Here is a 16,976-nt window from a genome sequence, read left to right as displayed (position 1 = left end):
CGCTCGTTCGCCCTTGCTGTTTGGCACCCATCAAGATCACTACCCTATCTCCTTTCTTGAATTTCGTAAATCGTTTTGGAAGGTCCCATGGTTTTCGTTGCTCGTCTGTTCGGGTGTCCCTGGGTTGGTTAGCCCTTCCTTGCTTCAATCGTTTGCGCCTCAAGTGGACATGTAAGTCCCCGGCTGTGCGTCCGGTCTTGGGTTGGTTCGCCCTTCCTTGCTTCAATCGTTTGCGCCTCAAGTGGACATGTAAGTCCCCAGCTGTGCGTCCGGTCTTGGGCGGCCTAGGTATTTCTGGGTCGCTATCCGAGCTCACTTCTGACTCAGAGTTGAACTTGCCGTCTTCGCTAGAAGAGGGGGTCTCCCCTAGTGGTCGCAGTTCAAATGGTGATTCTGCTCTAAGCACTTGTGTCGCCCCTGGTTGAGCTAAGCTTGCTTGCTCAAGGTCTATGGTTGCTACGTGTTCTAACCAGGCACGGTCACAATTTATGTGCATGAGTCCTCGCTCTGTCTTGCAGGCACTTCTTTTTTGCGGCTTGGAATCCGCCCGTATTTGTTCTATTTCATGTCCCTCAGTGTCGTACTCTATCGAATCCACCTCACCCTCACTTCCATCACTAAAGGGTTGGCAGTCTTCGTACTTGTCATCAAAGTCCTCTACGCGAGCCGATTCGTCATCCCGTAGGGCTTGGTACTTCTCTTGTCACCGATCCGGGACTAAGGCCCAGTTGTACATAAGGTTCAAGTCATGCACTCTGGTCCACTGCCACTCGGATTCGCCTAAGAGGTCCTAGAGTGGTGTGAGGTTTGTTACTGAGTTGTCAGCCAGATGTCTGTTAAGTATTCCAGGGCCTCCTGGAGTTCTCTCTTGTTGCTTGGCACTTGGAAGGCTTAGGTCTCCCAAGATGGGTTCCTTTCATCATGCACACTGGTATAGAGGGCGTGCCGTCGGTCGTGCCCATCATCTTGATGGCTTGCTCATGCGCTTCTTGGTCCGAGAACGGCAGGTCGATTGTAGCGAGAACATGCATCCAATCCCGCTTGTCTTCTGGAAATGGGATATACTTGGTCAAGGGCCCATAAGACTTCTTGACCTGACTGTCGCCCTTGAGCATCGAGGAGATGGCATCCAAGTTGACTGGTGAGGTTTTCCAAGTGTCCATCTCCACCCTCATAGCTTCCGTCCTGTTGCCTAAGAATATCAAGCCATTACCCCAATCTTCAATAACTCTGGCATTGCGCATCCAGGGCCGGCCTAACAGGGCATCATAGTCCACCCCCTTCATGACTATAAAGTCGACAAAGAATTGGACACCTGCGATTTTCACTGGCCAGTTTTTAAGTACCCCAAATGGCCTCACCCTCATGCTGTTTGCTAACGTGACATTAAACCAAGCAGTCTCAATAGGTGGGTTTCCCTAGGTTTGTTGTACTGCATGGCTTAGCACACTAACCCTCGCTCCCATGTCTACGATCCCCTTTCTTATTGTGTCTCCTAAGGCTAGGACTGGTAACACTGCATGCATCTCGGTGCCTTCCCGGAAAGCGTTAATGTGCAAGGATTTTGGCACAGAGTGCAGCGTTAGCCTCGGTATTTGTGTTTCTATGTCATGATCCTGTAGATCCGACACATGTTCTCGTGATTCCTCGACCCACTACTTGAGGTTTCGCCATAGGGTGGGGTGTTGCTTAAGCAGGTCTTCTAGGCTTAACGTCACTGGGGTGGTCACTAGCGTGGTGAGGAGGCTGTCGGTTGCTCGTCCCTCTTCTGTGCCGAATTGTCCTGGCCAATTGCCGTGACTGATTTCTGAGCTTGCAGCATCAAGGTTTGCCCTAAGGGATGCTGTCTGTGGTGCGGTTGCCCTTCCTGACTTTGGTTGAGGGGGTGAGTCTATCATGCTCATGCTGATGAGATCCTCGCTCTCGTCCTCTAGGATGGGCTCAGAGTCTCTTAAGTGCTCTTGTGCCTCTTTTACCCAGTCCCTCACCTTCTCTATGGCCTCGAGTTGGCTCTTCGGATGCGAGTACTCCCCTACCTTGGTACTTCCCTTTTCAACCGTCTTGGGGATTGAAGTTTCCGTCTCTGCGTCCTTGACTTTCTTTCCAACAGGTAGAGTTGTAGCACTCTCAGCTTTCAGTGTAATCTTAGCCTCCGGCCTTCTCTTCCTTTGCTTGCGGCTCTTTTTTTTCATCGAGGCTACATCGAGGTTGTTGGGCCCTTGTAGTGATATGCCGGCCTACTTTGTCTGGGCACGGGTCATGACCCACAATGGGATTATTACACGGTGGATTCCGTGAGGTTTTACGGTGGATCTCGTAAACTTTTATTATCGGCGCTCATACACAAAGTGGATTCTTTGTGCGAGAAGTCAATGGGGACACCTATCCTTTTCGGGCATTTTGTTAATTTAGTGTACACATGGGTGATTCCATAGCGGATGATTCCACAAAATACATATTAAATTAATAAACATTTATGAGTTTAGAGTGCGCACTCGTGATAAATTACGATTAGGATTGATTTCTAACCAATTGATTTATTTATGTAGCTGAAGACTGCTAGGTATTCACTTTTGTCAGTTTAATTGTATTATTTTACTAACGATTGTGAATGCTTCAGTTGATGTGTAGAGATAGCAGCAGTGGCGGTGGAAAGCATTGGAGGATAGCGTGTATTCGAATTATCATCTATATTTTGATGGGCGCATACCTTAGGCATGGCACCTATATTTTGCCGCACCTATTTATCAAGACGTTTGATATTTATTTATTATTTTTGTATGCGCATAGGCGCACGATTTAGATATTTGTATTTAGACATTGTATTGGGTATGCCTGATTTCTTGGGCATCTGTCCATTAACTTTATTTCTATTTGGCACAAAAGCAAACTCAAAAGCCAAAAGCGTGTTATTTTGTAATTTGGGCTATTATTTGAGCTTGAAGATAATTAATACATAAAATACATACTTTGTGGAGCGCTCACACAAGGCATGGGGGGAGATTGCACCCAATTGGTCTCTTGTTCATGTCGTGCAAGTCTTCTACATTGATTTGTGTGAAAAAGTAGAGTTCTTTTGTTCTTGGGGACCTTCTAACACTCACTACGCGCGCTTACGGCATCCGAACTATGCACCAATGGTATCAAAGCGAAGCTGAGATCGAGAGCTTCCAATCACTACCCATCTTGCGCGAAGGTGGAGCTCCTGAAACGATCGAGCTCTACAGTGAGTTTCATCGCGAACGGTCGATACGGGTGGATTTCTGGCGGTCAAGAACCTCTGTCTCTAGCCTCTGATCGCGAAGGATCGGCCTGAGGAGACGGAGGACCACTCCTACATTTCCCTTTCCAAGTCGTTTTTTTTCCACAGTCAACAGTAAGCTCCATATCTTCAACAAGTTCAAAAGCTTAAATTCAAAGGTTAGAAAGCTTAGTATTAAGCTTGAGAAGCTTTAAACATAAAATCGTCATCAAGCGGCATCCTGGCGTCAAAAACAGCGTGAAAAACGCCCCCCCTCCCCTCCCTAAAATCGAATCAACGACAGTCAGTTAAAGTTTAAGCTTATGTAAAGCTTTCAAACTTCCTAGTCTATCAAGTTCTGCAAGTCCTCCAAGTTGTTTTACTCTGCAAGTCCTGTAAGTCATAGAGGATCAAAACAGACTTATCTCAATTACTCCCATAAAGACTGTTCCTGCGCAGAAGCACAAAATTACGAAATTGCTCCCTGGAAGACTCTGTTCACGTACGTAGACTTGCTGAACCAATTTCAGCAAACGCAGAAGTTCATACGCAGTTTCTACGAAGACTACGAATACCGCAACTGCAAAAGACAAAGACCGACGGAACAAAATATGGATGATTTAATGGCTAAAGGTGATCTTCCCGAACCTACGATGGAACAAAAATTGGATTTAATTATGATGCAGCTTGATGAAGAACGAAGAGCCCGACAAGCTTTGCAAGTTCAATTGGCCAATTTGCAACGATCTACCACCGACAAAGATGGACCGCAACCCGAAGATCTTATTCGATGTACCATCGATGCGACGCTCGAAGCTCAATCCATCCGCAAAGAAACAAAGATAAGTAGAAGAAACTTCAAAATTCGTACTTTCAATGGATCTCGAGATGAAAAGACTGTACTTGCATTTATTAGTCAGTTTGATGATTACTTTCATGAAGAGATATATGCTGAAAAAGACAAAATTAAATGTGTCACTAATCATTTAGTCGATCAAGCATCTCTTTTGTGGACTGTGGTTCGCAAGAGTATTGATTGTCCCACTACCTAGGAGAGTTTCCAAAAGAAGTTTTTGCAGAATTTCTTTCCTCCTCAATTCCATGAAAAAGCCATAAAGCAATGGGATCTTCTATAGCAAAGAGATCGTGAGCCTATTTCCCAATACACTGAACGTTTTTGGAATGCCCTACTGCAACTTCGAATGCTCGAAGATGTACCTGAAGCGACTCACAAGCGCAAGTTTATATCTGGCTTACTTGGACATTACTATGCTGAAGTCAATGTGTTCAAGCCAACAATCCTTAAAGATGCAATTTCTTTAGCTCATGATACTGAAGACAAGATTCGAGGAAGAGACAAGCGTCCATAACAATTTCAAGCAAATGGTAACTATGGTTCCAAGCAATTCAATTCAAATTTTAGAATATTCAACCAAAGTCGTTTTATTCAATCTTCATTCCGTAAGTCTTGGACAAGACCACCTGCTTTGCCATCAAATACCAATCCAAATCCTAAGCCACACTCACAGCCAAACCCCAATATTCCTAGACTTCCTGCCATTGCCAACAATGTATCTAAAGCCAAACCCATAGTTTGTTACAAATGCCATCAACCTGGACATCTAGCAGCCAATTCCCAATTGAGGAAACCACCTATTCATATCAATTATCTTGGAGCAATGGAAGATGAAGAACGTGAGGAAATGCCTGACTTTACGGAAGATGATAACGACATTGGTACTACTTCAGATACTTTGCCAGGTATGCCAACTCCACATTCTTTGTTGACAATGAAATGTTTTGTGCATGGTAAAGAAAAGATTGTTTTACATAACGATGGTAGCACACATGACTTTATTTCTGCAAAGTTAGTGAAAGAATTAAATTTACAAACTGTTTCTACGCATTATCGCATTAAAGCAGCATTCCTACGCACAAGATATAATGGAACACAAGAGGTGCATAACTTAGAAATTATGCACACATCCAATAATTTTTCACTGCTTCTCATACTCAAGCTAAACGTGCATTACGTAAAAGTATTAAATCTTATCTAATTTGGGTTAATGAACTTCAAGCTAAAGAAAAACATATGCATCCTAGGCATAAAAAATTTCTTGCTCAATTTAAATATTGTTTTGTTGATGATTTACCACCTAGACTACCACCTTCACGTCCTGAAGATCACAAAATAGATTTAATTCCTAGTACACAACCACCATATAAAGCACCATATAGGCATAACCAAATTGAACAGAAATAAATTCAAAATCAAGTAGAAGAATTGCTAAACAGAGGATTACTTAGACCTAGTAGTTCTCCATTTTGCGCACCTGTTTTATTGGTAAAGAAGAATAATAATACTTATCGCATATGCATTGATTATCGTGCCCTGAATAAGATTACTGTTAAGAATAGATATCCAATTCCTAGGGTAGATGATCTTATGGATAAACTACAAGGTTCTATCATATTTAGTAAGATAGATCTTAAATCTGGTTATTATCAAGTGAGATTGGATAAATCTGATATATTCAAAACTACATTTAGAACACAATTTGGACATTATGAATTTCTAGTAATGCCTTTTGGTCTAACTAATGCACCTGCTACATTTAGTCGAATGATGAATCGCATATTTTTGAAATATCAGCATTGTAATATAGTATTCTTTGATTAAATATTAGTATTCAATAAAAATAAGAATGAGCATTATGAACATCTATCTTTAGTTTTCAAGTTGTTGAAAGATAATCAATTGTATGCTAATCCAAAAAAGAGTGAATTCTTTCAAATAGAAATTGAATATCTAGGTCACATTGTTTCATCAGAAGGTATTAAGCTTAATCCTAAAAAGATAGAAGCAATTTTAAATTGGCCCATACCCAAAAATGTGAATGAGTTACGTTCTTTTCTAGGTCTTGCTAGTTTTTACAGAAAGTTTGTGTGAAATTTTTCATTACTTGCATTGCCATTGACTAATCTTTTAAAGAAGGGTATTGTTTATAACTGGACTGATAATCAACAAAAATCAAAAGATTTATAACTGGACTGATAATTAACACAATTCATAATATTTCTGTCATATCATTTGATTCTCTTATCCCTATGAAAGATACTTATTATCAAGATATTACTTTTCATGCTGATTGGAATAAATTAGTTGCAAATAATTGGATTCCTATTGATTCATTGTCTTACAATAATGGATTCATATTTTATGAAAAGAGATTATGTGTTACAGTTCCATTTAGATCTTTTGTTTTAAATGAGATTCATTGTCCTCCATATCAAGGTCATAGAGATATTATATCTACTTTGTGTACATTGACTGAAGATCTTTATTGGCTATATATGGACACTGATGTATCTAACTTTGTTTCTGAATGTTTAGTTTGTCAAAGAGTTAAAAGACACCATGGTAAACAATATGATTTACTAATTGCCTTGTCTATTCCATCAAGACCATGGAAACATATTTCTATGGATTTTATTACTGGTTTACCTAACACTAAAGCTAACTATGATATGATTTGGACTGTTGTAGACAGGTTTAGCAAACAAGCATATTTCATTCCATGCAAGAAAACTTTAACAGCATCTCAAGCAGCTCAATTATTTTTTAAAACAGTTTTTACTAATCATGGTTTACCAAAAGTTATTATTTCTGATCGTGATTCTAGATTTTGTAATAATTTTTGGATTACTTTATTTACTAACTTAAGAACAAAGATTGATTTTTCATCTGCATTTTATCTTGAAACAAATAATTAAATAGAAGCTACTAACAGTACTATTTTAGATCTTTTACGTGCTTACACTATTTCTAAACCACACACATGGGATACACATCTATATTTACTCCAGTTTGCATATAACAATACACCGCATACAGCTACAAAGAAAGCACCATTTGAAGTTATTTATGGTTATAGATTGCCTACACTTGCTGCATCATTATCAAATAAAATTCAGAGTGCTGATTATATTGCTAACATGCACGCTATTATTTTTTATGAGGTTAAAGATATGATTGCCAAAGCCCAACAATCATATACAAAACAAGCAAATAAGAAAAGACAGGCCATGAATTTCAAAGTTGATGATTATGTTTGGTTACGAATAGAAAAACGTAGATTACAAAGTGTAGATAAACACCCAGTTGTGAAATTAGCACCTAGATTCTATGGATCATTCAAGATTATACACAAAATCAATGACAATGTATTTAAATTAGAACTACCACCACATTGAAAAATTCACAATACCTTTCATATTAGTTTATTACGACCCTTTAGAGACCAATTACCTAGTATGATGCCAGGAGGCATATTATACGGTGGATTCCGTGCCACGGTGGATTCCGTGAGGTTTTATGGTGGATTCCGTAAACTTTTATTACCGGGGCTCATACACAAAGTGGATTCTTTGTGCGAGAAGTCAATGGGAATGCATATTCTTTTCGAGCATTTTGTTAATTTAGTGTGTACATGGGTAATTCCATAGCGGGTGATTCCGCAAAATACATATTAAATTAATAAACGTTTCTGAGTTTAAAGTGCGCACTCGTGATAAATTAAGGTTAGAATTGATTTCTAACCAATTGATTTATTTATGTAGCTGAAGACTGCTAGGTATTCACTTTTATCAGTTTAATTGTATTATTTTACTAACGATTGTGAATGCTTCAATTGATATGTAGAGATAGCAGCGGTGGCAATGGAAAGCATTGGAGGATAGCGTGTATTCAAATTTATCATCAATATTTTGATGGGTGCATGTCTTAGGCATGGCGCCTATATTTTGTCGCGCTTATTTATCAAAGCGCTTGATATTTATTTATTATTTTTGTATGCGCATGGGCGCACGATTTAGATATTTGTATTTGGACATTGTGTTTGGGTATGCCTGACTTCTTGAACGTCCATTAGCTTTAATTCTTTATTGGCACAAAAGCAAACTCAAAAGCTAAAGCGTGCTATTTTGTAATTTGGGCTATTATTTGAGCTTGAAGATGATCAATATATGAAATACATGCTTTGTGGAGCGCTCACACAAGGCATGGGGGAAGATTGCACCCAATTGGTTTCTTGTTCATATCGTGCAAGCTTTCTACATTGATTTGTGTGCAAAAAGTAGAGTTCTTTTGTTCTTGGGAACCTTCTGACGCTCACTACACGCGCTTACGGCATCCGATCTGTGCATCAAGGATGGGTGTGCCCTCCCCACCAAGATTCTCGACGTCGAACAGCCCCAATGGGACAGATGGTACTTCGGTTGAATTTGCAAAAGGTTTCCGCTTTGGGCAATCGACGAAGAGATGGGCGATTCCACACTCTACACACCTTAGGTCAACTTTGTCTCTGTTCTGCTGCTCCCTCTCGGGGCAACATGATGAGACATGGCCTGGGTGTCCACAGGTCCAACAGATGATTGGATCCTACGTCTGCCCCCCTAGGCCTCTACCTCGTCCTCTCCCTAACGCCATCATTGATACTCGTCGATAGTCCATGAGAACGGCATTGCCCTCTTCGTCGTGAGAGATATAAGGATATAAGTAAGTCTCTTGCTCATTTGGCTCTTCCACGTAGTGGACTGAAGCGTCACTCGGTGGATGAGTCACATAGGGACCAGGCGGCCTAGGTATACCTGTAGGGTTTATGTCCATCCTGGGTACAACCGACTTCATGTTGTTAGGCGCAGGAACAGCCAATGGGCCTCCCCTTCCGAAAAGCGGCTACGGTCTGTTTACTAGGTAAGGCTGACCATATGGTTGGGAGTACGGAAGTCTCCTGGGCAATCTGCAGTGCATAGCGTCGTAACCGAACCTGCCGCAGTTAGCGCAAGGTCTCGACCGAGGGTCTTGACACTCGGTTGGCAAATGATTTCCGCCACAGTACACACATTGAATGTGTGGCCGCGTTGGTCGTCTCCACAGGTCTTGCAACTTGACTATCTCTATCTTGACATCAGCCAAGTCGTGGTTCGTCTCAATGGCCTTCCCCTTATCTTGGGATGATGGTGTCGGTCGCTCACCAGAGGTTGGTGCTCTTTTCAGACCTCGGGAGATGGTTTCTTCTGAGTTGGAGTTCCTAGAGCTCCTCTCTTTCAGTTGATCGTCAACTCTGATAGCTTCCTCAAAAACCCTAGCTAGCGTGTCTCGCTGCAAGCTCGAGTTGGCTGCCAAAGCCTTATACATTTCCTCGTTTCGAATTCCGCTGATGAACACAGTTGAAATTGCTCTTTCACTCGTCGATCGTTCACCTGTAGGGATTCTCTTGAAGAGGCTCCTTACGTAGGTTACATAGTCGCGAATGTCCTCCTTCTCTTTCTGCTTAGCATTCATCAGATTGGCATTCATCAGTCGCACCAGCAGATTGTCGGAGTATCCAGGCTCGGCAAATTTCTTAATGAAGAGATCCTTGAGGCTATTGAAGTTTGCCCGCTCTGCAGCGTCTAAGCTTGTATACCAGATCCTGCCCTTGTTTCCTAAGCAGAGTCCGAACGCTTGAGAACGCTGAGTCAGGTCGTTGAGGCCGTTGGCTTCGCAGACTTGCTCGAACTGCTCTACAAAGCTATATGGGTCGTCATGGGTTTGGTACTTGTCGATCTGCTTTGAGACTATCGGGATTTTAGACTGGCTCTTAGACCCTTGGGTTGCTCCTAACCCTACCAGCAGTGAGGTCGCTAATGCTGCTGCACTTTGCTCTGCTACGATGTTGTCTAACAATCGCTTCATAAGAAGTTCACTCAGCGTTAAGTCTCCTTTTAGGGCTCTCTCGTGATCCATTCGGTTTCTGCCGGCTAAGTTCAGCACTCGTTATACCTCACGCAACTCCGTGCTTTGCCTTTGACTCCTAACCTGCTTTGCCTTTAACTCTTGACCTGCTGGTCTCTATTGTACGTGGCTATGCCTTGCAACGCCTTATGGGCTAGCTTCCTCTCTTCTTCTAAGTCTGCGATGATAACATCTGCTATCCGACCGCGGTGCTCATATCGGGAATGCGCATCGTAGCTGCTGACCAATTGCTGAATAGTCTCTGGAAAGATGCCCAAGTCGAGTTCCTCGTTGGACCTACGGTCCGAGCTTTCCTCCACCATAGTCGAGTTCTCGTGCTTCGCCAAGCTATCGATCGGATTGAGTGGGTTTGTCAAATCCCCTTTGTTTTCGCCGCTTGCTTGATCCTACTTCGCGTGTTGATGGTTTGTCTCTGTCCTGGGTTCTCTCCTATTTGTGGGTTCCTTGAGTGGCTTATCTGAGTGAGTTCCTTAACTTATTAAATACAGTCCTCAAGTTATCTCCACTCCGTGCGTGTGTTTTTTCTGGTGCACATGTGTTCAATCAGGCTTTCAATTTTTCTTAAGTAGACTTTAAGTGCGGAAATTCAAGGTGCATGCGGCAAACAGCCTCTAAGCGTCTCATACACCCTCGGGCCTGATAGGCTTTGTAGATCAATTCTCTGGCTATCTAGGCAGGATTTAGGGCCTTTCGGCTACGTTGCCTTGCCGTTTTTTGGGCTCGATCAGGGTTTTATGGCTCGGCGGGTCACCTTCTAGGTCTCTGGGTTTCTAGGTATCGCAACAGCCCACTCAAACTGTTAAGCGGCCATGCCTTTCGATTTTGTCTACTTGGTACGCCAGAATCACGCTCTAATCGTCAGGAGGGCTCATGACAGGTTGCGTTGCTAAGCTCCAGTTGGGTCAAGTCAAATCTCTGAGACTGAGTTAGGCACACACTCCACCCAACTGGTCCGAATTGCAGGGACTGAGCGAGTGACTCGGATAGGCCGAATCGCGCCTGTCCGAGTGCAAAAAGTTTTTTTAATAGGCCGAGGTCCGAGTGAAGTAACTCGAACAGGCCGAGCCAGATGATGGGCCGAGGACCGAGTCGGGTCCTGGGCCGAGTGGACCTCGAGCCGAGTGGACTTCGGGCCGAATGTCGGTTCCGAGTGGAGTAACTCGGACGGGCCGAGTGGAGTATCGAGTCCAAGGGCCGATTAGGGTTTTCGGATCGAGGTCCGAATGGGCGAGTCCAAGGACCGAGTCTGAAACTTGGCCTAACAAGGGCCGTTCGAACAGGCTGAACGCGGCGCAACGAATACCGCGCAATGACGATTTCGATTGAATCTCCCTAGTCAGGCAATCATCCCCTGCATAAACTTCCAGATCCTAGCTAAGGCACCAAGGAAAGTAATTGGTATACCTGGGGTGAGCGGTAGACTCTCCGACGATGCGACCGAATCGAATCTTTGCGGGGGCTCTCTCTCTCTCTCTCTCTCTCTCTCTCTCTCTCTCTCTCTCTCTCTCTCACTGCAACGGTTGCAAATGAGCTCTCCCTTGGCCTCCTAGCCCTTAAACCCCTTCCCAGGCAGGGCTTTGACACTCTCAATCACTCACTTGCCGATATTAAGCATCCCAAGCTAGCTTTTTGCCATTTTTTGCATGTTTTATACCCTGTTTTGCCCTGTTTGCAACAGTAAACCCTACCCTTTCCCGGTTCGATTTCCTAATGCTATCCTACACTAAATGCAACGAGAATCGAAAGCAACAAACTGACATGATTTCTCCCTATTTTCCAATCATCAAACTAACTAACTAACCCAAAATACTTACTTGTTTCGAAGATCAAAACACCCAACCTTCCTACCTACCTCAAGCTCCGTTTCGGGGGAGAATCCCTTACTTCGATACTCGATATGGGGCGCACAAGCGCTCAAGCTTGAATCCGTGGTCCCGGCAATGGAACCAAAATGTGGGAGCTTTCGCTCAACCGCCAAGACCCACGGACCGCTTATTATTTCAAGCGTTTCAAGGAGCTCTAATGGCTACCTCTCACATAGCCAACACACTCTCAATCTTATGAGCGTAGTGAGCTTACCTTGATGCCGATATAAGTTACCTCCTCTCTTTTGCACTCCGGTAGCTCTACGATCCTAGATGCTAGCTCAAGCATACTCAAGCCTCCTCCATCTCCAAGCTCCAACCGCCATAGCCGCACGCGCAAAAGAAAGAAAGAGAAGAGAAAAGAAGAGGAGATGGTGAAAAGCTTCACCCCCTTGATCCCTCACTCCCACTCACTCACTCCCTCACACTCACAATCACTTCCTCTTAAGAGCACACATAAGCAAGAAGAGGAGAAGAAGAGAAGAAGAGAAGAGCTCTTGTTGGGCACACACCAAAGAATAAGCTTCCATTCACTTTTTGAACTTTATATATACAAATCCTAAAACCCCATGGGCACCCATCCTTTTTTACATGACCGGCCATTGTGGCAAGGTCCCTTTTTCTAATTCCCTCTTTTTGCTTCATGCCCTAGGCCTATATTCGACTATTCTTTTACAGGTGGCACAGGAGGGAGCCTGGCGCTCTTTTACAAGAGTTTTTGGAGTTTTTGAGGCGCCTTTTATTTAAAGCTATGCTTTTGGCCCCGGCTTAGCTTTGGAGACCGCCTGCGTGTCTTTGCTCCTTTTCCATCTTCTTTCTGCTTTTTCATTCATCCTTCCGCCTTCTTAGCTTGGGGTTAACACAGTCCCCCAGAGTGAGGCGACTGCTGCTGCTGCCCTCATGTTCATCCTCTGCTGCTCCGAAATGCTGTACCCAGTGTGAACACTGGACAGCAGCATTTTCAACTGCCTTGGAGGTGTGCCCCAAAACTCAGCCCTGTGCACACATTGCTACTGCTGCTGGTCATCATCAAGGAGCAGCCTATCTGCTTCAAGTGGTAGCCGCCTGCTTGTGTTTGGCATCCATTGGAGTACAAAACACTCCTGCATCCCTCAGCCCACTCCCTTAAGAGACAGAGGTCTGAGTGGACATCTCTCAGCTCCTTGAGCATCCCATACTTTGTTCATTCATTGAGTGCATCTTCACTTCATTCTCTCTCTAAGTTCATTTGTTAGTCGTGTTGTTTGTCCTCACTTTGCTTTCCTTGCAAAACCTAGTTTCATAGAAGAGGCTCGCAGAATGATCACAAAAGGGCAATGCTGTGTCTGATAGGTCAGGTTGGGACTACTCTCTTGAAAAACTAGTGTGGCAGCAGGGCGTGCAGAAATTTCAGAGCTATAATACTGTCAAAAGTGAACCCCTATCATGACAAAAGCATAGGGATTATACATGAATAACAGAAACCTGTCATGCTACCAGAAACTACGGTGCAAAACAAATGGGCATACATTTGCATGGAAAACCATAGATTGCAAACAGAGGTAGCATTACTTCTAAGACAACTGAATGTACCTGGTCTAGTTGAGGGTGAGTACTGATGAGTGAGACAGTGTCAAGTTCCCTGAGAATAAGAGAAAGGTGCAGATATTAGCACAAACAGCAGTAAACGTTGTGCCTACATTTGAAAAAGTCTTGAAAACCTTAAAGTCCCCTGAGAGCAAGAGCAGTGTGCAGCCATTAGCACAAAAGAGCACTACACTTTGTGCCTACATTTACAAACTAGTTAGAGAATTATAATGTGATGCACAGAGAACAGAGGATTCATGCTGTGCCTGCTGCTGTTGGTGAAAGTGTAGTGGCAATGTGATCTTGCTTGCTACCATCTGAGTTCCTGCAGCTCCTGCTCCAGTTTTTCTCCATGCTCCCTACAGTACTGCTCATTTTTATTCTGAGAGTGACTGCTCAAAGCAGAGTTACTAGATCCTGTAGATATAGATGAACATCCAACGGAGAGATCTGCTTTTGCAATTTCAAAACCAAGCAAGGTCAGCAAATAGCCTCAAAATGACCCCTTTGCACAAGACATGAAGAAAGGCATTGGGGGATTCTTTCATGAATTTCTTAAGTTGACTTCCTTACCTTGAACCAGTCCCGTCATCCTCCTGTAAGTAAGCATCTGAAGTCATGTTTAACATCAACAAGTAAGGTGACGAGTGTTTCTCATCCAGCCTTCCTGCACTTTCAAATGCATGTCTGCCAAGCTCTTTATTACCAGACTTACAGCACGCACCTAAAACAGTGACCCACATTACAACATTAGGCTGCGAGGGTGCTCTCTCCAGTAGTGCCAAAAGCCCATCAAAACAGCCAGCTCGACCTAAGGCATCTGCCATGCAATTTTGGTGCTGAGCTGTCGGAGAGATGTTGTACTCTTTGCTGAAAACCTCAAAATACTGGAAACACAGATCCAGAAGTCCTGCATGACTGCAAGCATTAAGAACACTAACAAATGTGATCCTATCTGGCTGTATACCTTCATCTATCATTCTATTCAACAGATGGAAAACTAGTTCAATCTCACCCTGGCAGGCATATCCATCAATCAGGGCATTAAATGGTACAACATCTCGCTTCTGAATTTTATCAAATACTTCCTGTGCTTCTATAAGTAAACCACATTTTGCATACATGTCAACAACAGCTGTGCCAATCATATGTAGCTTTTCAAATGCCTTTTTGATGACTTTGGCATGTAACTGTTGACCCCTAATTGCAGCTCCCAAGCTGCTACATGCTTTCAAGCCAGAGACACATGTAATAGAATCTACAGCAACACCCTCTGACTCCATCTGTCCCAAACTGTTGAGTGCCTCTTCACTGAGACCGTGATCAACATACCCTGCAATAAGTGAATTCCACGACACTGCATCTCGAACCTGAAGGTCATCAAACACATCCCATGCTTCTGCAAATGCACCACACTTTACATACATAGCAACCAAAGTATTCCCAACAGGGGCATTGCCTTCGAATCCATCTCTAGCAATCTTAGCATGTATTTCCTGTCCCTTGTTGATGGCATCTATGCTGCCAAGTCCTTTCAAAATGCAAACATAAGTAACAGCATTTGGGGATACTCCCTTCAGCTGCATCTGCTCCAAACAGCTCAATGCTTCATCACAAAGTCCTTGTTCCATATAACCCATGATAAGTGTCGTCCATGATATCACATTTTGCTCGTTTAATTTATCAAACACATCCTGCGCTTCTCTAAGACACATACAATTGATGTACGAATCAATTAAACTATGACCAATTGATGTGTCCCCTTCAAACCCTTCTTTGACAATCTGCGTATGTAATTCATGAACCCTGCCTACTCCTAAACTGTTACAAGCTTTTAGTGCGCAGCTAAATGTGACAGCATCGGGACGAACACCCTGCAAATGCATCTCATCAAAACATTTCAATGCTTCTTCACCAAACCCATGTTTAGCATATTCTGCAAGAAGTGCAGTCCATGTAACTACACTCCGTACAGGTGCTTCATCAAACACGTCACGTGCTTCAACAAGCCAGCCAAACTTAGCATATGTATCCAGCAATGCACTGGCAACAGCAGCATCATTTTCAAATCCCTCCTTGGCAATCTCAATGTGCAGTTGTTGGCAGCTGCTAATGCTCTGAGTGCAGCATGCCTTGAGAACACAAAGAAATGTCACAGCATTCGGAATTACACCCTCAGATTGCATTTGTTGGAAACAGTCCAGTGCCTGTTCACCAAGATTATGTTCAGCATACCCTGCAATCAGCGTAGTCCATAAAACCACATCCCGTCTCAGCAAGTTCTTGAATACATCTTGAGCTTCTGCAAGCAGTCCACATTTAGCATACATATCGACCAACACACTACCCACAAAGAGGTCTTTTTCAAAGCCCATGCGAGCAATCTCAGTATGCAGTTCTTGACCCATTTCACTACATCTCAATTCAGCACAAGCTTTAAGCAGGGATTGAATTATGATATTTGTAGGTTGTACGAAGGCATCATGCATTCTTCGATGTGCATCCAGAGCCTGCTCGAAATTCCGGCAAGCGACTTGCTCTTGGATGAATGCAGCCCAAGCATCCACACTATGATGACTATACAGATAGGATAAGGGCAGATCCCTCAGCATATTCCCACCCTGTTTAATGATTGAAAGTTGTTGACTTGAGCATGTGCCCAATTCCGGCTCTGCAAGTGAAGCAAAGCCCTTCCTTACTGCTAAGACCTCCCAGCCATCATTGTCTTCTTGCCCATCCTCCACTTCATTCTTGATGCACCGACCAGCCATGCGTGCAGTTGCTTTTTTTGGATGCAGAGCCCTGCACAGGTGCAGGTCTCGGAATTGCTTTCTTTCATGGGTTGCATTGAGTCTGGATATGGAAAAGGCAACTTGAATTGGTACTTCGCCGTCTTGTTGCGTCAAGAACTGCCTTAGCATCTATGGTCGGACGCCATCTTTGAAGTGGATATCAGGCGTTTCATCAGATTTCATCGTAAGAGTATTCTATGTTGGCTGTGCTCTGTTCCTCTGTCACTCTGTGTCAATCTCTGTTCCTCTCTGTGATCTTCCAATGCTTATTGTGGGTGCAATGTCCATGCAAAAGAGAGGTTTAAAGTTTTTTGAAAAATTTAACTGTATTAATTTGATTCAAAAATTCCTCTCAAATTTTTAATCAAAGTTTATTGAACCAAAAATATTTGTCACTATGTTCACGTGTCTTCTTGATTATCATTGCACGCTTTGCCTACAAAGGCATGCTATTATGATGGTCCATGTGCACTCTTTTTCTTTTTGTGTCAATTTTGAAAAGTTTGATTGCACTTCATCCCAATCTCTACATTGACGAGGGTAAAGACACCGCAATCGCCCAAATTGTAGGATTTGAACTATTGACCTACAAATTCTCAAACGGTTATCCTACCAATTCAGATACCACTTATCTATTACATTGTTTTAGATAGGGTTCAAGAGGCTTCCTTACAGACCTCTATAAAACCTCCCAAACCTCCAACACTTTCCTA

At 43.2% G+C, this 16,976-nt stretch overlaps 1 protein-coding gene across 4 annotated transcripts; it reads right to left on the bottom strand.

Annotated features, from left to right (window-relative positions):
* Window positions 1-12,412: 12,412 nt before the first annotated feature.
* LOC148012044 (pentatricopeptide repeat-containing protein At5g27110-like) lies at window positions 12,413-16,539 on the bottom strand. Of its 4 annotated transcripts, XR_015689091.1 has the most exons (4): window positions 14,045-16,539; window positions 13,738-13,921; window positions 13,478-13,526; window positions 12,413-13,325 (listed from the first exon to the last, which is right to left on the bottom strand). XR_015689091.1 is itself a non-coding variant. In XM_087669438.1 (2 exons), exons 1-2 carry the CDS (start codon window positions 16,390-16,392, stop codon window positions 13,882-13,884), a joined length of 2,388 nt encoding a protein of 795 aa, XP_087525564.1. In that variant the 5' UTR covers window positions 16,393-16,539; the 3' UTR covers window positions 12,413-13,881. The 4 variants fall into 4 exon arrangements, 1 of the variants encoding a protein (XP_087525564.1); XR_015689089.1 differs by having other exon boundaries at window positions 13,478-13,921; XR_015689090.1 differs by having other exon boundaries at window positions 12,413-13,526.
* Between the last annotated feature and the right edge of the window lie 437 nt (window positions 16,540-16,976).

Source organism: Lygodium microphyllum, chromosome 27, assembly GCF_053477565.2.
Source record: "Lygodium microphyllum isolate KBCC chromosome 27, Lygodium_microphyllum_v1.1.10, whole genome shotgun sequence".
NCBI lineage: Eukaryota > Viridiplantae > Streptophyta > Polypodiopsida > Schizaeales > Lygodiaceae > Lygodium > Lygodium microphyllum.
The sequence above is the reverse complement of the archived record's forward strand: the minus strand, read 5'-3'. Positions and strand labels throughout refer to the sequence as shown.